This window comes from Melanotaenia boesemani, chromosome 12 (assembly GCF_017639745.1).
Source record: "Melanotaenia boesemani isolate fMelBoe1 chromosome 12, fMelBoe1.pri, whole genome shotgun sequence".
Taxonomy (NCBI): Eukaryota; Metazoa; Chordata; class Actinopteri; order Atheriniformes; family Melanotaeniidae; genus Melanotaenia; species Melanotaenia boesemani.
In genome coordinates this window covers 7,458,933-7,480,925 of record NC_055693.1, presented here as the reverse complement: position 1 = coordinate 7,480,925, position 21,993 = coordinate 7,458,933, and the positions used below count along the sequence as shown (strand labels likewise).

Here is a 21,993-nt window from a genome sequence, read left to right as displayed (position 1 = left end):
TCATTCATTCCTTTACCCCAACCCTTTGTTTTGCAGGGGTAAGGTGTCCGTTTGCTTTTGGGGATCAAGGACTTGTGGTCATGTAGTCTTTCAACCAGGGCCCTGGCTGTATACATGACCACTATTCCTTGATTACTTAGACAAAGGAGGCACTTTACACCTGTAAAATGGAGGGGTGGGGCTATGTAGTTGGGTCATGGAGTGGTTGGGATTGAGCCCTTGAGTCTTATTCTTAACCTGACTTTTCCTACAATCCAGGTTCTCTGAATTGATAAACCTAAACCAACTGTTATCCTCGTTTCAACCATTTTTTTTAACTGTTTCCATAAGGAAGTCAACCCTGAACGATGATCCAACAGGAATATTTACTGTCAGTACAGTAACTCAATATACCGCCTCAGATTGGCAAGTGTGTCACTGTGTACTTATGTGTTATAGTACCCCCCCCCCCACACACACATATGATCAATGTGTTGCCAATCTTTCGATGTGTGTGTGTGTGTGTGAAATAAGCAGAGAATTTGAGGGTGCGTTGCAGTTCAGTTTTGTCAGCTGTGTGGTTTGGGGTTGGCTTAGAAGGCAAAATGAACCCCCTCCTCTTCCTCTCACCCCCATCCGTCCAGTAAGAGTGTCACATAAAGTCCAGTCTTTATTGATCGTGCCGATGCCAGATGGCAGATTTATGGAAGATGAAAGCGGGGGACTAATCAGATTTCCAGTCCTGTTTGGGGCTAAAGTTTCCTCGTTCCTTAACACTTTCCCTGCTACGCTGAGCATAACCCTAAACAGAGCTCCAAACAGGAAATTACAGAAACGCCTGGCACCCTTTGTGAGTGTATATGCATGTGTGAGCGTGTCTTAATGTCAAAGGTCAGGTCTATGTCTATGACATTACAGTTAAAACAAGCTTCATATCTCAACATTAAGCACAGATATTCTAATTGGACTAAATTCCTGTTTTACATATTTTGCTTGAACTAATACCTTTAACTAGACTTAAAATGATGTCATCTAAAGACCCTTGAAATAAATTTATATTATTGGGCTTCATCAATGGCCTATTGTTTAATTTATTTATCTTTATGACTTTATGGAATAAACTTGCATTTTCTGCTGTTCCACTTGGCTTTGTGTGGCTGTAGAGTACATTTATGTCTGGATAAGAGGGTTAGGGGTTAGACCTTACTGTTTTAGTTCACTTTCGCCTCTCTCAATGCTTTGTTTTTAGCCACACGAGGAAGCTGTTTTCAGAAACAAAAAGAGAAGAAAAACACCTTTTTACGCTCTCTGTATGACAGATAGAAACAATTACAATCTCAACATAGTGTAACATTTAACCATTTTATGTGTCACACCCATCTTGCAAATAATGAGTGAGAGCATGTTTTTTCTTTTTTCTATTCCTATTTCAACCCTTTCTGTCATTGGAGGGGCTGAAGCCTCTCCCAGATACTATCAAGTGAAGGCAGCTTAGCTCAGCTCATTCATTACATGATCAATTTAGAATCACCAATTAACCTCACATTCATGTTTATGGGTGGTGGGAGGAAGCAAAGTACCTAGAACATCCAAACTGTGAGGGGAAAGGCCTCTACTGAGATTCGAACTATGCTGTAACAAGACAATACTAACGTCCACTCATTTGTCTATGCAGGATTAGGTGCACACTACTCCAGCTGTGCACTTGTGCATGCTGACAGAATGTTTTGCTTAGAAACACAATTATTATTTTGACAAACAAGAAAGGCAGCCATTGAACACATCTTAAATCTTTTTTCTGCTTTCCAGAAAATTTGTAGCAGCTACTTTAGCCCACATCATAAATTTTACAGTAATTTTACAGTGAATTCTCAAAAATGATCAAATCACTACATTTCTGGGCTATGACATCATTAGATACCTGCAAGTGCTTTTCAGAGTTATAACATGCTAACATTTTGCATTACATAAAACTGACACACATGCTTAAAAATGGTATTTTTCACTGTTTTTCACTGCTAAATGCCTTTCCTTTTTTATTTTTTGCAGATTGTAACACATATTTTATGCATTACTCAAATCAGTCACAAATGGAAAAAAACTGCACAACTATTGCATATAAAAAAAACACACATATCACAAGGTAGGAGTCTTTCTTGCACTTCAGGTCTTTTTTTGATTTTTCATTTTCTTCATGTTCAGGCACATCTGATGCTGACTGATATCCAGGAACAAAAGCACCAGGAATTGTGATGGATTTGTAGCTGACCTGATGAACATGAAGGCCTTTTATTTTATTTATTTAATTTTTATGAATAATGGAACTCTGGCTTTCAGCATTGCATCGCGTTGACTTTATCTCCAATATGGCGGCCTGAGGGTGTGTTTGCCAGCATTCCCAGAAATACCCCACGTGTGTGTTTTTTGTGGCCGAGAGGGTCTGAGGGTATATTGTTTTCTCTTGTTTCTGAACTAGTGTGTGTAAAATGGGGTGGTGCAGCCCTTCGAAGGCAATAACAAAGGGACCAAATGAGAGTTTTGTCCATGTTTCAGGAGTGAGTGATGACTTTGGCAGAGACGCTGCAGATAAAACACTTTCAACTGAGTGCAGGGCCAGAACTAAAAGCAAACAGCTGTTCTTCTCCACTCACTCCCTCTCACACTCTTCTTCTCTTCTTCCTCTTTTACTTTCACCTCTCTGTCCACTGACTTAATCTCACTTCATGTCTTTCCCTTTCTTTGTCTATGACTCTCTGGCTTTGTCTGCTTTGCTCCAAGTTATTGCATTAATTGTTTTCTATTTTTTCCCACTCTTTCCTTTCATTAATTGTTTTCACTATGTTTTTTCTGTTTTTTAGCAGTGCATGCAGATGTGACTGGTGGTTTGTCAGTTGTTTTTTAAATAAGGATGTTAAAAATGAATTCCTTTTTTTGTCTTTTTTGCTTTTTTCTCTTCCCTCTTCCTGCTGTTTAATGGGTGGGACGCCCCATTGTACCCAAACTCACACACAACATCATCAAATATTATGGCTATGCTTAATTGAAACTATGCAGCCCAGCATTTGAGTGCATATGGAATAATTTATGTTGCGCTTGTTAGAAAGTTCAAGCACAATGAAGAAACAGCAGATGAGCTTTAAGAGCCGGTGTTGTGGCAACGTGGCTCATTGTTTGGAGTTTGTTTTCCAGTGGAGTGAAAAAAGATTGGACACAACATAGCCTTTTTAAGTCCAAGTGAGCTTTATAAAATCTGGATCAACCCTGAAGGAACCTCGAGTGAGTTTTGAAAACATTGAAGTGATGAGGGAATATTAGACCTCCACAAAGTTTCTGAGGAACAAAAACATGATTAGTGAAAGTGTAAGTAACATGCACAACAGGAAGATAGAGCAGTTGTTGGATGCTGGGATAACTTCACCAAATGTTTCAACAAAAGTTTTGTTTATAAATTTAAATAATTGAAAATATGTCAAGCATGCTTTTCTTATATTTTCTTTTATGTCATATGCCACTCATGCACAATTATGTCCAATGTGAGAAAAATGAAAAAAATAAACTAAATAGGTAGAGCTCAGCAGTTTTGATCCAGATCTCTATGAAGCATCACTAGATTATCCAAAGCAACCGATGATCTCGTCCTCATTGTGGTTTTCATATCTTTTCTTGTAGGTATGTGTACCACAGCTCCAAGTGGATGGTGGCAGGAAATGCAGACTCTCCAGTGCCTCCACGGGTCTACATCCACCCGGACTCTCTGGCCTCAGGAGACACCTGGATGAGGCAGGTGGTCAGCTTTGACAAACTCAAACTGACAAACAACGAGCTAGATGACCAGGGACACGTAAGGAAACCTCCTTTTTTAAAATCATCTGCTGGTCAATTTTTATTTATTTTTTTTCATGCTGCACCACAGAATATTTAGTTATAGTAATATTAAGTATGTAAAATTCATATTTAGATATCTAAAGTGTCCATAATAGGCACCACAAGAGGCTTATCTTTTTATTGAGGGGGCGTAATAGCAGAGGTTGACATTATCTGAGGTAAATAAAAAAAAAAACATAATAATTTCATATGAATGCAGCATCTGATGCTACTTTCTACCTGAAATGCAGCATAGTTTGCCTTTTAAATATAAGGAAAAAAATGCATGTTTGTTTACAAGTTTGAAGGTGTGTTAGACTATACAGCACAAAGGCATGACGCTAACATGTTTCATGATGTCACCACATAAAGGAAGAAAACTCTGCACTATAACTAAGGCATTTCAAAGTTCTGCGGGATAGATAAACTTATTTTAGCGTATAAATTATTAAAGCAAACCCTGTAGAACACATTAAAAAGGGAAGAACCCACATTTTTGGATTTAGATGCTGACTTTTTTATGCCTGGATAACAACGGTGAGAAATAATGTCATTTTTAACAGATGATCTTCAAGTTACTGTACATTGCCTCTCTGTTCTGCTAATAAATTATGTAAAAATCATATAGTAGCTCACATAAACCAAATAATTAACCCATTAATAAAAGATGATAAAAAAAACACAGGACAGACTAATATTCCTTCTGCCTGTGTCGTCTCTTCATGCACAGTTGATCCTGATATTTACAACAAGCAAAGGTGACATAAAAAAGAGGGATTTGACATAAACTTAAATTTAAATTTATATTCTTTTGGTAAATTATTGCATTTTATGTTGCTCAAAATTTTCTTTTGTACCACGTTAAATGTTGGTACTTAATAAATAAATTAAAAAAATGCTCATTGTAAATGGCATCTTTCAATAAACATTAATGTTATTTATTGTATGGAGGAGGAAATCTATCTTGAGCACAAATACTGGACAAAGCTGCACACTGCACATAACCAGTATGACATGTACACAACACAAAACAATTCCTCCCCTTCTATGCATTCAGCAACATAAACCAGCACCCTTCATTTTTGGTTTAGGCGAGTTTGAGTAATGAATAGTGATCTTGGAGCGGAGCTGTGTTGCAGTCCTTGGATGGAGATATTTGTGATGCATTTTTTTGAAAGGAAAGTTGACATGGCTCTTCGTGGACTTCATGCTTTCATGACTCAGAGCGATTAGTTTCGAATCGATTTTCTGTCTGCTGTACCGCATACTGCTCTCCCACACTCTGACAATTTCTTTTTGAACCTCGTCCACTCTGACTGAACATTATGTATTATGAAGGAAATATATCACAAGTCATGGATTTGAACCAGCGCCCCTTAATACTAACTTTTATTTCCTTCATGGCACTGTGAAGGATTTTATAATGAAACAGTTTTGTTAAGGGCACCTAATGACTGAGTTTGATTTGTAGTTCTCTCCAGCAGCCACACAACTGAACTAAATCTGAAATCTGACCACATTCTGTCTGATTTACTGCCTTACTTGTATTAGACTATTCAGTAAAAGAAGTGGTGAGCTTAAGTAAGTCCCTTATAGTTTTTGGCTGCTCTCAATATTTAATGTGGGTTTCATAAGTGAAATATTTAACTGTAATGCAGCACGTTAGACCATCATTTGTCTGATTTACTACCTTCCTCATGTATAATTAACAAGAGGACAGCAAGCTTAAGTGTGTCCCTTATTTGCACTTCATACTTTTCATACGCTAGAAACAGATTTAATGGGAAATGGAAACTATTAGTTGAAGACTATTCACTATTACAAATCATACTGGATTAATTCCTTCAATTATAGCTCACAGAATACACTGAAAAAATGTCACAGAGATGTTGTAGAATTTCTGAAGCAGAGATATTCTTGTCAGGACTTGTTAGCGTTAGCAGAGCAAAAACCAACTGACATATGAAGACTGAAGCAAGTGTTTGCTGATAGATATTAGCCAAAACATTTAACAGTATATACAACCATAACAAAAAAGTAATGTATTTTCCAGCTTGTTTTCATGGTTTTCTGCCCACTAAAGGCCAGGGAGTTGCATGGGATGGCTGGAGCCTGTAGCAGCTGCCCTCCCAGAAATGAGACAGTTTTCCTAAAAACCAAACAAGCAAAGAAACAACCCCATGGGTCTGGCCATGCAGTAATGGCCTGGCTATAAGTAAGCTAAATGAATATGTGATCTGTAGATGCCATGAGAGCAACTGCAAGTAAAGTGTCAAGATGGTGTCCTTTAAAGTGACTAAGTTTTCTTTTCTTAAATCTCTAACCAAACAATTTTAATGCTTACTGAAGATGAAATGTGTTGTGTGGAAGTGTTACCAAGGCAACCAGCATAATGGTGTCCATAAAGATGACCATGGCCTTATAAAAAAATGACTTTTAGATGTCACGTGGCCCAGAAGGCAGAGCAGCCATCTTCCAACTGGGAGGTCAGCCATTCTTTGTTTCCCTAGTCAAGAATGCCAAAGTGTCTTTTGGCAAGGCAGCAGGCACCGCACAGAGTTCTGATTGGTTCAAGAGTGCATGAGTATTTATATTACAGAGAAGAAAGCAAATCATAAGCTAAATAACATACTATATAGATGGTGTATGAATGGTGTATAGATGGTGTGTCATTCACACAACATTCAGTGTGAATGACTGAATGTTGTAGTCATGTAAAAGCCCTTCAGGTAATCTAAACTAAACTAGACTCAACTAAACTAGAAAAGCATGGTTCATTCAGCATTTAGCCTGAATCGTAACCTTCTTTTCAGCATTAAGCATGGGTTTTGATTTCTAACATATACTAAGTAAAGTTTTTTCTAAGTAAAGTTTTTGTCTAAATTAACAAAATACCATTAGTAAAGTGTTGTGTTATTGAGTGAGTGTAACCCGGGAGTCAAAAACACAATCATGTTATTTGGATGTCAACTAATGTCTGAAAATGCTGCAAAGTTGCTCTGTGGTGATCAGTTTTTAGAGGGTAAAGCAATGCCAGGAGAAGAACTTTTATTTCAAATGCCTATAAACATACAGTGTAAAGAATAATATTTAAAGTACAATAAGTAATAATCACATGTAGCTATAGATAAATAAAATAAAATAAAATAAAATAAATGGATGTTTTAGAGAAAAAAAAACTAATCTCACCTTACTAAATTAAAAAAAGTAAGTTACTTAGAGCACATGTTTCAGATTAATAGATGTTGTTGAACTAGAAACTAATGCAAAAGTTTTGTGTGACCTGTTTTTGCTTAGATTAACTAAAACAAAGTTGATGAAAACAGAAGAGCACGTTCTGTTTTTTGTCTGCCACATACTTTCAGTATCAAAGCATCTGCATGTAGCACAGTGTCTGTCCTGAATGCCTCTGTTGTTGAAAGAAGGCCGCTTTCATCGCTGCTGTCAGAAATGCTGGGCTACAAATCATCATCTTACTTATAGATGAGAAGCACAGTAGGTGTAGTAATGTCTACATGGTGTAGTACGCCGCCATCACAGTGATGTTTTTCAGTGCTGCAGCAAAATGGCAGCTTCATATGTCTCCGCCGCAGGTCTCTCGCTGTGTCACTGCTCTGCAGATGATCACAGCCGCTTGGTGGTGATCTATGTCAGAACATATGGGTGCAAGTCCAAAGTTTGTTTTTCCTCTCCCACTGCTCAGTTAGGGCTCTTTGTGTCCCGGATGGGTGTTAAAAGGCCAAATGAAATTGATTTTGGAGCTTCCTGTGTGGGAAACCTCACCGCTTCTCACTCGTCCTTTTAACTTGTGGTGTGACTTGTGTGCCTCATCAGAAACAGACGGCGTAAAGGAAATACAGTTGGACTTATCAGAAATCACAAAAATAACAGACTGAGGAAAAGACAACAAATAACAAAACTATGCATCTGGAAGCACACTGTAAAACAGTGTCTCTTTCGTGTGAGATTTGGAGGTTTAATGGCTGACTGTGTTTGTATCACATCAGAGCAAAAGGCAAATGACCCAACTAATTAAAACTTGCACATACTGCACATGTCTCATCTCTGATAAATATCAAAACACAACAATGAATATTTATCCGGATTTATTTTTGTCAAATTTTGTTATAAACATAAATGTGTGAAATGCTTCCACTGCACAGTTAGATGTGCTGTATTCTAATGGTTACACTATATATCCAAGTTTATTTGCTTTAAAGAGAGAAAATGAAAGAATTTTCAGAACAAAATATGACATTCATTTGATTAGGATTAGGATTAATAAGGATTTTGTTGTTTGCTCTGTTGTGGTTACAGTCATGACAAGTACTTTATTACTATCATGGCCAGAGATGGAAAAAATATCATTTTTTTATTCTTTAAGGTTCAACACTCATTATTTTAAGCTATGAAAATCAGCTGTACCCCAATAAACTTAATCATATTATCAAGCTGGATTAATATAACTAATGCATTACTTCGTGTCATATTAATGTAGCTTTATATTATCAATTATTTAATAAATTAATTAGTATTGGGCAGTTTATGATTTTATGTGTTAAATATAAATCTTAGCCCACCTAATGCTTATCTATTGTTATTTTTCTACAGCTTACGTGTCAATAAAACTAGTGTGTGTACTGGCTGCATATACTGTCAGAAATCCAAGATTCATATGATTCTGTTTATGCAATTTTATGCATTTTAACATACTCACTTGCAGCTGTATCAACAAAAAAAAAAACAAAAAAACAAAAACAAAAATAAAAGTGAGGCAGCTCACTAATGCAGACTTCTAGTAATTCATTGGCCATTAATATGATGCTGAAAAAATTTTTTTTTTTTTTTTTTTTTTTCTAAACAGGCAGTTGTACGTGTCCCACATATGTTTTCCGATGTAGCTCACGTTTGCATGTAGTCAACATGCTGTTTATCAATACCACAATTTGAAATTGGAGAAACACCCTAAGCTTTTGATCACCACCTCACTTGAAATAGTAGCCTCCTTGTCTACAGGCTACAAAACCCTGTCCGACTTCTTCCAAGTGCAGACTGCGCCTCAAACAAATGGTCTTATGTGTGATGTGTTATGACAACATAATAAAAATGAAAGAGTAAGTTTAAATGTCTGATGAGGAAAACCTTGCATTTCCTTTGTGCAGCACTGTACAAAATGATATATATAAGTTTCTGAGATAATCTGATAGTGGAGTACAGCAAAATAGGTAAAACAAATGTATAAATCTACAGTTACCACGGCCCTTTTAGAACTTCATACCCACAGATAAACCTGTGTGAAATATGCTTCTTTAAAGTATTGTTTTTAAACTTTCATTTGAAGTCTTACTAGAATCAGCTACAGACACAAAATTTTCTAAAACAAATTTTAAACAAATATTTTCTAGCCTGTTAAAATGATTCTCACTTTTAGGGATAATAAATGTCCTTTTTTAGTTCATTTTTCAGAAACACCAACTATTTGTGGAGTATTATGAATCATGTTTGGCATTGCAGAAAAACATAAGCAACCCATGTGAATACAGTACAATTATAATATATTCTACCAGTATTTTTTTTCCGCCACTTAAAATAACCCAAACATACAAAAACAGTTTAATTCTTTAATTAAATTTTTAACTTTCAAAATCATACTTAAAATGTATACGGGAAAACTTTCTCTCTCATGCTTGAAGTGTCACGCTTCCGTGATTGCCAGTCCTGTTATTTTCACATCACCCATACTTTTAACTAACAGGCCTTCAGAGGTTTTTGTACCCGAATGGATTCTCTTTACCCTCATGGCTTCAGATCTTCCTCACGCTGTCACTCTGTTGTTGTCTTGCTGGTCTGTGGGAAAATCTAATAAAATGCTAAAGCTTGCTGAACCAGCCAAAAAATTTTCCTCTTTTGTTCTTTGCTGTTAATGATGCATTGTAACATATCGATGCTGTTGTGTAAGATTGTTCAAAACGCCACAGTAAATATTTTAACTGTTTACTTTGATCGTTTGCCTTTTTCTCTTTAAAATGGCTCAAGATGCAACTTTTTCTCTTTTCCATCTTGTAGGAAATGTGCAGCAGTATCACACACATACACTTTATGCTCACTAAGGTGCAAGTCTTCACCTTGTCAATGTGTCCCCACAAATCAAGGGAGTTCAGCCAGAGTCCTTGTCATTTATTGCTTTGATTACTGATCTTTTATGGTCATTGAAGTGTTGAGAACTCTGTACAGGACATCTGTTACATATATGTGTTGGTGTCACTGGTTTGTATGCCCTAATGAGTTTCAAAAGGGACTGAAGGGACGTCATTACCTTCCATGAAAATGAAAACATCTTGTATTAACCTAATTGTATTTGAGCGTGAACAACTGTCAGCCCTTGTCCTCTGGCTGCTCCGTGAGTTGTGAGTTCAACTTTGTGTGAGCTGCTTTGACTTCATATCACCTCAGGCTGACCAGGGACCAAAGCCATGAATCAGTTAATATGAATCCAACAAGATGCTGTCCATTAGTGCTTTTTTTATGTCTGTTTGGAAGCTCTCTTTAAGCAAAATCTTACATGCATTTATATTTCTTTCGGAAGTATTTATAATACAATGGCTGATTAGATAATGAAGCAATTATATGTCCACTTACTTGAAATGGTGTGGTGAGTAAAGGGGTAAAAATTGTGAAATATGCCTGGCCTGCAGTGGTTATGTGTTTAGTTTTACTCCCAAATGGATTCTTAAATCTTGTCACTTCCATTTTCAAAATGCAGTTTCACCAATTTAAGAACAGCGACATGAAAATATGGGGGGGAACTGGTGAGCCATGCAGCCTGGAGACATTTTCTTTCTTTGGGGATGCAATTTTTGGTAACATTCATTGAGCTCCAGAGAAAGAAAAAAGAAGACACCGCAGTGCCGCCCACACGGTTGGATCGACAAGTTATCTGTGGGCAGAGTATGCCAAAACACCACAAATACGAATGCTGAACAGGATGCTGAATAAGATGAGTTTTTAAAAACGAAGGATTGCCTGTTAAACAGCCTCTGTGTGCCTCCTTGCAGCAGCCTGGACATAATTTCTGCATTTATCTGCATGTGATTTGAGGCCTGGAATATTTAGTGCAATGTTTTTGAGAGGTGTTTTCCCCCCCTGCAGCCTTGGTTTAAAATGACCCCCCTCAGTTGTAGCACAATGTGGGGAGGGTTAGAGGGTGTTTGACTCTGGGGAGGTTCTCTCACTCTTAGATTAATCAAGAGCAGACCGAGACCCTGAGGCGAGGCGGGGGGGCGACACTGTCTGACGCCTCTGCTCTGCTGTGAAATAATCCTCGATCAAGCGTCACTGCAGTGTGAAGTTAGTTTCTGCTGGATGTCACATAGTCCTGATAAAAATTTTTAAAAAAATCTGTGGAGTTAATTGATATGAGGAAACTGTAAAAACTGTTTTGATCTAAAAATTTACAGGCACACATCGTTTGTGATTTATTTCTTAAATAGCAAAGGCCGTCATTTAACAAACTCATCAAACCGTTGAAGGTCAAACACTGAAACACCATCACTAACAGCACAAAAACACTTCCTTTACCATCATGTCTCACTTTGTGTGATTTCAGATCATCCTCCACTCCATGCACAAGTATCAGCCTCGTGTACATGTCATCAGGAAGGACTTCAGCAGCGAACTGTCTCAAAACAAGCCTGTGCCCAGTGGGGAGGGAGTGAAGACTTTCAGCTTCCCTGAGACTGTCTTCACCACTGTTACTGCCTACCAGAACCAGCAGGTAAGCAGCTCTTTTTTATACTCACATGAAACTCTTATTTGTATTGTAGCTTTAAGACTGCAGAGGAAGAATATATTTGTAAATTTTCCTTCAAATAAAAAGATAAAATGTTGAATTGACTCATGTTTTTTATAGGTCCAATCTAAGGTCTTATTTTTACTAAAGCACTTTGTAAAAGTTGGCATAAGTTAATTATGCATATAAGCAACTAATAAACAAAGAAAACTTTTTTTCATCCATTTCTGTAGATCACCAGACTAAAGATTGACCGCAACCCATTTGCCAAAGGATTCCGGGATTCAGGACGAAACAGGTACACAATAAATCCTGTAAGAGCGTTTTCTGTATTCCAGGAATCTTCTCAACCGAGTCACTGAAGAAAAGGTTGCCAGTTTGTGTATCTACTAATTATGGATGTGTATTATATCAATTTCTCAGCCAAATAGAGCTCATTGTTGCTCTTACTTCATCACATAGTGCAGTGGTTCCCAATATGGGGTCCAGGACTCCCCAAGGGGGCCCCCCAAAGAGCACAGGGGCTCCCTGAGGCTTTAAACATTCAGAACCATTGTGATTAATGTCCATAAATTTTCCCTATTTTAAGGGAAAAAAACTAAGACTGTATGTTGTTCATTTAACTTTGGCTTTATCAAAGGACAGGACTCAACCAGAAAAAATTATTTATTGTGAGATTCTTACTTTTGAAAGCCTAAAACCAAACATGGTTTCAGCACAGGGTGGAGCAAGGAGTCCGTGGCATTTTAATATATGCATGAAGGGGGTCCCAGAGGAAAAAAGGTTGGGAACAACTGACATAGTGGAGTCACATTATGAAGTTTTAGAAAGCCTAATCTTTTAAATTCTAACTAAGCAGTTTTGTTGCCTGATCCTAAACGCAGCAGTTTTTCTCCACCTAAACTCACAAAAGAGCTATTGGAGTCTATGCTAGTTGGCCCTATCAGGCAAGAGGTAGGGTACACCCTGGACAAGTCACCAGTCCACCACAAAGACAAAACACTCACACTCTTCCCAAAGTCTTATGACTTATGTTTTTGGATGGTAGGAGGAAGCCAGAACAAGGAAACGTCCCATGAGGTGACAAGGCTGCACCACTGTTCATGGACATGGTATAGTTGAATTAAACTTAACACAAAGAAAGTGTATTCACTATTGAGAGTATTTACCCGCATCTAGACTTTCTAGAAGAAAAATACACATAACCATGTCAAGCTGTAAGCTGTATCCCATGACAAATGTAAAAACAACTTATTTTAGCTCAATCCAGAATAGATTTCTAATTCTTCTGAAGTATTGTTTTTGTCTAAACCCAACTAGTAGGTGAGAGTGTTTCTGTACATACTGTATGTTGGACTCAGTTTCACGGCACACAAAGGCTCATGGTTGAAAACTCTGCACTTAACTGCTCCATCCAAGCACCCCTCCCTCTTCCTTCCTCCTTATGCAGACTTTGTGGCTCGTTAAATGATAGACTTGTCAATGACGTCTAGTTGGATATAGAACATAAAATGCAGGGGTGGTACTTTAAAGGATGAAACTGTGAGTCCTATTTAAGGGTATGGACATATGACAGATGTGACAGTTTCACTCAGAGGACTTGTTTGCTCTGCACATTGTGTTGCAATGTTGTAGCCAGTTGACTCATCTACTTTTAATATTAATTGCAGCTCTGTGATAACAGGATGAAACAGGTTAAGAAAATGGAGGGATGAATGTTTTCTGCATGTGCAACATCTTAGAGTTGAGAGTTTTAAATGACATTTTAAATTTTAAATTGTGTCTCTCTTTAACCCCCCACCTGCCACAAAAAAAAGTGTTTAAGATTTAGTCATATAAATACATAAAAATTTCAACACATTGTTAGGCCCTGCTTGAGGCTAAAATATGGTCATAAAATGCTTTTGGAACAATGGCTACATGTAACAAAATTTAGTCACTAGACGTCTAGACATCTTGTGACCTAGAAGTCACCATGTCCCCACTAACAGGGTTATAAACACTGTCTGGACTCATGAATTCATTTTTTCTTTTTATCCCACATTTTTGTAGCCCATACGACAGGGTGAAGCTGGCAAGCCTTGCATCATACGTAAACTCAGGGTTCTTTCAATCATGTTGCAGCTCCTCTCCTTCCATCAAAATCATAAACCTTATGTCATGCAATATGCATAAAGAGAGAGCGCACATTCTTATATGTGACCATGCCTATATGAGTGTAAATGCCATACAGACAGAACATGACAGATCAGATCATTTTTAAATCAGCTGTGATGAGTGGTGACTGGTTGGATGCTGATTCAGTCATCATCATGACATGATTGAAAATTAAAAGAAAAAAAATAAATAACGGCTCTCACTCTCTCTTATTAAAACAAAATATGTTAAATATGTCGAGCCTCGACTGGGGGGAAGTTTGAACAGCGGCCTTTCTGTGTGGAGTTTGCATGTTCTCCCCGTGTATGCGTGGGTTCTCTCTGGGTACGCTGGCTTCATCCCACCATCCGAAGGCATGCATGTTAGGTTAACTGGTCACTCTAAATTCTCCTTAGGAGCGAGGGTTTATGGTTGTTTGTCTCTCTGTGTTGATCCTGCAATGGACTGGTGACCTGTCCAGGGTGTACCCTGCCTCTTCAGCTCCAGCTTCCCCGCGACTCTGAATTGGACGAAGCGGCAGGAAAATGAATGAATGAATTATGTTACATAGCAGAAGAAAAAATTAAAATCAAACAAAACAGCTTGAAAAATAAACAATACAAAATATGATCTTATCTTTTGATTTGTGTTCTCCATCGTTGAATTATCTTGGTGGAGGAGAAGGGGGAACCAGAAGGGATGTATTGAACTACCAGACCCCTCCGCACATGAAAGCAGCCCCCTCATCTGGTCTACATTATTGGCACACAGATATTTGGGACATCTTTTTTCATTTTTCAAACAATAGACCGTTTGATTTATGAACTGGCATTAGAATTTCTTTGCGCCAAAAAAAAAAAAAAAAAAAAACCTACAGATGAAAAGATAACAGAATGAGATATTTGTCCGTAGAGAAATAGGAAATGAATTTATCGTCACATACTGCTTGGGATTCCTTCCCTGCAGCAGTTTTAATGCCAAGATTAATTCACCTTTTAAAACTTAAAAATTTGAATTCTCCTTTTGTATTTTGAATTTAATGTATCATTCTACTCCTTTGTCTTTTATTATTTGTGAACATTGTAATAGGGTGAAACCTTGACCTTTGACTTTCATCCTGTTGTTTTGGCATTATTACTGTGATTTAGGAGTTTAATTGGTCACCTAATATGACTCCCTCTGAATGGATGCAGAAGTCTCAATATGACAGTAGCCTGATTTGCCAAGCAGTCAGGAACATATTCTTATGTAGCAAAGGATAGCTGTTTTCTTTTATTTGGGGAAAAAAAGAAAAGTAAATGAGGCTAATAAGATAAAACACCCACACGGCATAATCTGACCTCTTTAAAGTGACCATTAGGTCTGCATTTGATCTGTATTGCATTAAACATCCTCTGTACACCAGTATCTGGACAAAAGAATTCCCCCCAAAAATTAAACAAATAACAAGGCTTTTTTTTTTTTTTTTAAATAAAATCACTCTTTCGTGTATGCCTCATCAGGCCAGTGAAGCTGACCATTCAGTAGCACTCCTCTTGCCTTTTCACAGGAATTTAAAGTGGAAAAATCAATATCTGGAGTAGCTCAAAAACCCATATTCATAATCTCTATTAAAATACTAGACTTACTGTGATTGCCCTCTTTGGAGTTGATTCAGCCAAAATATAAAAGTAGGCAACAGCTGCAACTATAACTGTTGGAAACAAGAAGCTGCAAACACAAAAACAGGTGTGACATGCTTTATTATTGCTATGTGAGTCTTTTAAACATTATATTGGTATCGGATATGAGTGACATAAACAGTCACAGTCAGAAAATCAAAACCATAGCAATCTTTTGGGGGATTATAGCAGAAAAGCGACAGCTCAGCTTGTTTGCAGTGGAACATTGCCAACTGGTTCCTCATTCAGGGGAAATTCCAAATTAATATAAAGGCCAAATCTGAACTGCTTATTCTTCATTTAACACCATCTTGTTTCCCTCTTTATGAATTTCATATTGGGTCTTAATACAGACCAAACCTAAGCTCTGCAGTAAATAATGGTGGTGTCGTAAGTTGTATCAGCTGAGTGAGCTTTAGAGAGGGATACGACTTGTGTTGGGTTGTGGTCCCGCAGCAGTTTGACTGTATGAATGAGTGCAGTGATGGAGAGGGCAGGCCAGATTAGCATGGTGCACTAATGAGCTGCCACGCTTAGGGAGCTAGTGGGCCTAAAATAACATGAAGAACAGTGACAGGTCCTGGTTTCCTGGGAAGAGGCTGAGTGGCCTGCAGAGAAGTAAATCAAGCAGGAAGGAGAACCATGTACAGATTCAAGATGAAACGTCACATCAGATTTATGTGCACAGTAAAAACCTACTCCCTTTTAATGGCCCCAGTTTCCTCCAACCAGAATGTAGTTTCCCGCCTCTCTTTCGGGCTCCATCCCAAACTTGAACATTTACTACTCACCTTTGTGTCTCCTCATTGTCACACAGTGTCAGTCCCTCTCTACCGGTAGTGCTCATTTAAATGAACCAGTTCACTCTCACTTAATCTTTTAAACACATGAAACATGTTCACCAATTGGCTATTTTATCACTTATGCAGTCTTTTTTCCCCAAACACCATATTCAGTCCTCCCTTGGTACACCTATTATATCTGTTCCATCCTAACACAGCAAACTTGCCAATAAAAAACACTTTTTACAGAGTCCACAATGTCCTCAGATGTGTTACCTGAATAATATGTTAAATATTGAAATACAATTTTCAAAAAATCTCAGAAATGCAATAAAGGAGCAAGGATCCAATTTTGGGGGTGATCTGGGTCACTGACTGGATCTAGGGATTTTTTTTAAAGGATTTTTTACTATTGGGAGATGGAGATAATTTGCCATTACAGCTTCTAACTAAAACATATTGGCCACAACCATTGGCAAAAAAAAAAAATAAATAAATAAATTAAAAAAAAAATACAATGGCTTGGTGGAGATCTGCGCTTTCTGGGTGCTTCTAGTTAAGTGTTAAGCTAATTAAGGTTATCAGATAAAGTTGATGTTGCAGTCAAGTACAGTCTCTGGAAAGATGTATCTAACTGTGTTTTTATGGGACAAAAGGAGGAAGAATGTTTATTTATTTATCTACAGAACAAAATTTAAAGCTCCTTTTGATACTTGATTATAGATCTTTATTATGGATCTGAATGGATAAGAATGTTGCTTTTGAAAGAACGTTTGATGCAGGAAAAACAATTTTAAATGCTGTAAAATATAAGTGAATTTGACTGAAAAAATGCATAAAAATTTAGTGATTTTGTGCCTAAGTAGGTGTGTCAAATTGCAAAGAAGCCCCATAAATGAAAATCTGAATAAATTTATACAAATAGTTTCATTTCTAATAAATTATGAATGTACATTTCACTCAGTAATAAAGCGTGAAATAATAGTAATGGGAATCCATTATTTAATAAATTATAGATTACGCTATGACATTGGCTGTGCCTGTTTGAAAACGTTGAACTTGAATTTCCATTACTGATCAACCCTGGTAATAAAAGGGAAGGAGTACATGTTGCCCATGTGCCAGAAAAGTCACACACTGAATATCAAACCCCCTCTTTTTCATGTCTTTTTGTGTGTGCATGTGTCACCTGAAATACCCTTGTCTGCATATTTCTCTGTCAGGACCGGCCTGGAGGCGATCATGGAGACATATGCTTTCTGGAGACCTCCAGTGAGGACCCTCACATTTGAAGATTTTACTAATATGCAGAAACAGCAAGGTATGCAGTTGCATATAATCTCTCTGTGAAAGTAATTGAAAATGATCCCTTTCTCTGTCCAGTCTCCTTCTAATTTTAAGTCAAACTTCAATACAAAGTCTGGACCCTTTATGCAAAAAGCAAAAACAGATGGAAGAATAATGGCAAGTCCAAAACAGAATACACTAGTTTTATTCTGATCGACTAAAATATGCCTGATGACCTATTTTACAGTGAGCCATTCTGGCTTTAATAACTTGGAAAGAAGAGAGTAGCAAACAAAATGTATTATCCCAAACAATGAAGGAGCTATGCTTGTTGTTAATTTAGTATTTTATTAAATGGGAATTTATTTGTGTACAATTCCTTAATTTTTAATATTATTTACAGGGTTCTGCACAGACTCATTGTAGTGTGCTATGGTAGTTAGCATGACCCCAGTACTTTGTTATCCCAACCTGAACTCTATCTGCATATTTTCCCTGCATATATCACCACACACTGAATCAGCCATGCTTGTCCTTCACTTGAGATTGGCCATATGCTGTTCCTTTGGCACGTCTGCCTGTGTCTGCTGAACTTTTTACATCATGCGCAGCCCATGAAAATAAAATCGTTTAACTATGGGTTTTGGATGGCCCCGACACCCGAGTCAGCCTCAGTCGTGCCACCTCTCTTTTTGTCAGTTCTAGCGTCAGTAACAAGGACTTAGTCATGGCTCATATCAAGGGTCTTGTTGTGTTAAAACAGCTCTGATTCCTAACTGACCTTCTCTTGGTTACCTCTGGAGGTCAGCATGACGTGATGCTTCATACTTTGTCTGAGCAAGATGACGTGTTTGTTATCCAGAAACTCCTCTCCAGTGATTAGGATTTAATTAAAGTCCTTGCATTGCCAATGAACTCTTTGTCACTCTTCAGACACTGTGTTGTGGTGCAATAACTGTATGTGCATGTGCAGCTTTGCCCTTATGGCAGCAGACACCCTTTTCCTTTCAAGTAATCGACTATTCTCCCTCAGTACTAAAACACCCCAAGCCTTATTAACTACAGGAAAACATGACATCACCAAACTATCTTTCTATCGTCTCTTCTTTTTCCTTTATCCGCATATGACTGGCTTACTTTTTTACTTTTCTCTTTTCTTTATTTCCCTCCTTCCCTACAATCCACCAACTCTCTATCTCCTTGAACAAAACAGAGCGCTGTGATATTATCGAAGGCATATGGTGCAAAATCAGAACTCCAGCTGAGCGAGTCCTGGATTATTTAGTTATGCCTCCTTCTCATTCTGGTTTCAGACTTAATTTCTCCAACAGCAGCATGAACACCTGCCAAATTCTCATTAATAGAGAATTTTGTGATTGATATCCCCGTATCGTTTCACTCTGAACGACCTGACTTGTGGATATCATTTTTGCCAACAGAGGTTTACAGTGTATATTTATGTGTGTGTGTATGTGTGTACATGTGTAAGGGGCAGTTCTGTTGAGCAGACATAGTCAAAACTGAATATATTTTCACATTGCAGCCATATATTTTAAGTTACTGCTCATGCTCTTGTGTCCAGCAAAGTGATGAAGAGCAAAGAACGTATTTTAGAAAAGTCGGTCTGGTTTAAGAAGGTTGTATATTTAACTGGCAGAAGATCAATTCAGTGTGTGTTCTGCTTACTTTAGTTGTCTGATTTTGTACTACTTGGAAATGCTTCCATTGGCAATTATGTCTGCAGTATGCTTCTGTCTGCTATGTAAAAGAGGAAAGAGACAAGGAGAGTCGTAATGTAAGATGAACACATGCTCACGTTTGAGCATTTTTACAGAAACTTTGTGCATAAAACACAGAGTATAAAATCTTGGTTCGTTATGTGGTGGAGGACACCTGTTTTAAATAAAATCTTATAAATTTTCAACAAATTGTGGAGCAGATTTGTTCTGCACTGCCACAGGGAAGAAAAAAATGTGGAGGTCTGGCAAATGGATATGAATACCCCCCCACTCACTACCCCCACAGAGGAATCTTGTTTGTTTCTTGCCACCCAGTATGAAGGTCAAAGGTAGACAGGAAGGAATCCACAATAATTTCTTGAACAAAAAACAACAGAATGTATTAAACGTATCATTATTTATAGATATTTCTAATACATTTTCATTCTACCACCAGTCTTGAAACAAATATTTAAAAACATTAATTTAAATGCTCTTGATTCAGATAAAGGAATCAGAATTTCTCACTCTCTCTGCATATTGTTTTCCAGGTGGCAGCACAGGCACTTCTCCCACCACCTCCAGCACAGGAACTCCTTCTCCCTCTGGTGCAGCACACCTCCTGTCTCCTTCCTGTTCACCCCCAACCTTCCACTTGGCCCCAAACACCTTCAATGTGGGCTGCAGAGAAAGTCAACTCTGCAACTTGGGCTTAACGGAGTACCCCGCCTGTGCTCGCAGCAACATGGCAGCACTGCAGGGCTATGGTGGCCTGGCTGACAGTTCCTATGGACGCCTCCAAGCTGCAGGGGGTGCTGTGGCTTCTGCTCAACCCTCTGAATCCTTCTTGCCACAGAGGACTTCCTCCTTGATTGCTGCTGGCATGCAGGGTGGCACTCATGCCTCCCTGACCGGCAGTGGCAGTGGCAACAGCACAGGTAGCAAGATGGATGCCTATAGCAGTCAGCTCGGCTCTTTCCCAGCCTCTCAGCTTCAGTACGTGATGCAGGCTGGCGGTAGCTCCAGCTCTGCCTCGTCCTCTTCATCAGGTTCCTCCCCTTCCTCTGCCCATATGTTTAGCGGAAGTCACCACCATGTGCAGCAGGGCTCTTACAATGCTTTCTCCCTCCACAACCCTTACAACTTATATGGATACAACTTCCCCACCTCTCCTCGACTGGCTGCAAGCCCCGAAAAGCCCCAAGGGGGGTTGCTCTGCTCCTCCGCTCCTGCAGGGGCCTTCGCTGAGCGCCAGTACTTGTCTAATGGTAGCATGGACACTATGCACATGATCAGCAACTCCACCGGCAGCCAGCAGGGCAGCAACTCTTGTGATGGACGTCAGTATGGCTCCTCTTCTCAGATGTCCATGCACATGGTGTAAGAACTGAGAATGCATCTCACAGAGCTCCATGTTACCAAAGTCTTTCAGGTGAAAAGCAAAATTTTAATCGGTAAGGGATGGTACTGAAGAGGAACCAGCATTTTTACATGCAGCATTTAGATGCTGAGGTACCATGAAACTTTTCAGAAACACTCCACCACTCACTACAATACAGAGTGAGTCAAAACTACTATTTAATTATCCTCATATTAATAAATAAAAACAGTGGTACAACAGCTGGACTCTTACTGATGGCAAAGAAAGAGCAAACTCGGATCAGTGTAAGAAGAAAAAGGAAGGAGTGCCTATGTTCTGATTCAGAAAGTATGTCAATTTGTTATGGTGCAATAATAGCAACAGTCCCTTCAAATGACTTATTCTTAATTTTAGGGACTCATAGGCCATCTAGTCTTCCTGCCACCCTGTAACCAAAGAATCTTTACTGTGATCCAGAAGTTTTTACTTCACGCAGCACTTGTGCCATTTTGGTATAGGAATGTCAAAAGGTCAGTGGTTTGCTGTCATGGTCTGAGGTTTTGGCTAGAATGAAAGGGACAACTGGACAAGATCACAGAATGACTCACCGCTCCACATTCATGAAGGAGATGAAATATCTGGACGCTGTGGCGGCCATTTGTAGTGCCAAACAGTGTCACTGCAGGTTTGTTTTACAGATAAACTTTTTAAAAACTCCAGCAGACATGAACAGGACACAAGAGATCAGGACTGCATTGCACAACTTCATCCATGAGACTTTTTCACGGAATAGAATGGCTTCACTATGTTTGAGTGAATTATGGTTTTAACATATATATATATATATATATATATATATATATATATATATATATATATATATATATATACATATATATATATTTATATATATATATATATGGAGCCAATAACATAAGCTTAAAAAGTTGTTGTGTGAAATATATAAAATAAGCAATAGCAAAAGAGAGTAAAGTATGTTGTGATGTGTATTAGAGATGTGTATTTAAGATCTGAGCGATATAGCAGTTTTACCACCCAGTCTGTTATAAAAATGTGTGGAAAAGGGTACTAGCAAAGTAATTCTTTTTTGAGGCATTTAAAACAAATGTAAATAAAGGTGCCAAGCACGTAAAAACCCAATAAACGTTTTACTTCCTGTTTATGAATCTGATTGTTTTCCTCTTTTGATAGGTATGTGTTTTTTAATTAAAAAAAATCATCCTTGTAAAAACAAGAAAATTTGTTATGTTGTTAAAATAACGTGACGTGGTGCATTTTCCTTTGCTCTGAAGATGTCTTTTCCATGCACACACTCTGAATTCTATCTCCAAGATTGTGTTTTATGCACGCAAACAGTAGGATCAATCTCTCAAATCATATCTCAGTCCATTTTTCT

At 38.1% G+C, this 21,993-nt stretch overlaps 1 protein-coding gene across 1 annotated transcript in view; it reads left to right on the top strand.

Moving 5' to 3' along the window:
• tbx15 (T-box transcription factor 15) overlaps nucleotides 1-21,720 on the top strand; it is a 35,187-nt gene extending 13,467 nt beyond the window's left edge. The window contains exons 4-8 of the mRNA XM_042000913.1: nucleotides 3,649-3,820; nucleotides 11,450-11,617; nucleotides 11,866-11,930; nucleotides 17,435-17,532; nucleotides 19,768-21,720. Coding sequence (XP_041856847.1) covers nucleotides 3,649-3,820; nucleotides 11,450-11,617; nucleotides 11,866-11,930; nucleotides 17,435-17,532; nucleotides 19,768-20,600 — 1,336 coding nt within the window. The 3' untranslated portion in view covers nucleotides 20,601-21,720. The remainder of the gene's footprint in view (nucleotides 1-3,648; nucleotides 3,821-11,449; nucleotides 11,618-11,865; nucleotides 11,931-17,434; nucleotides 17,533-19,767) is intronic.
• Nucleotides 21,721-21,993: the final 273 nt, after the last annotated feature.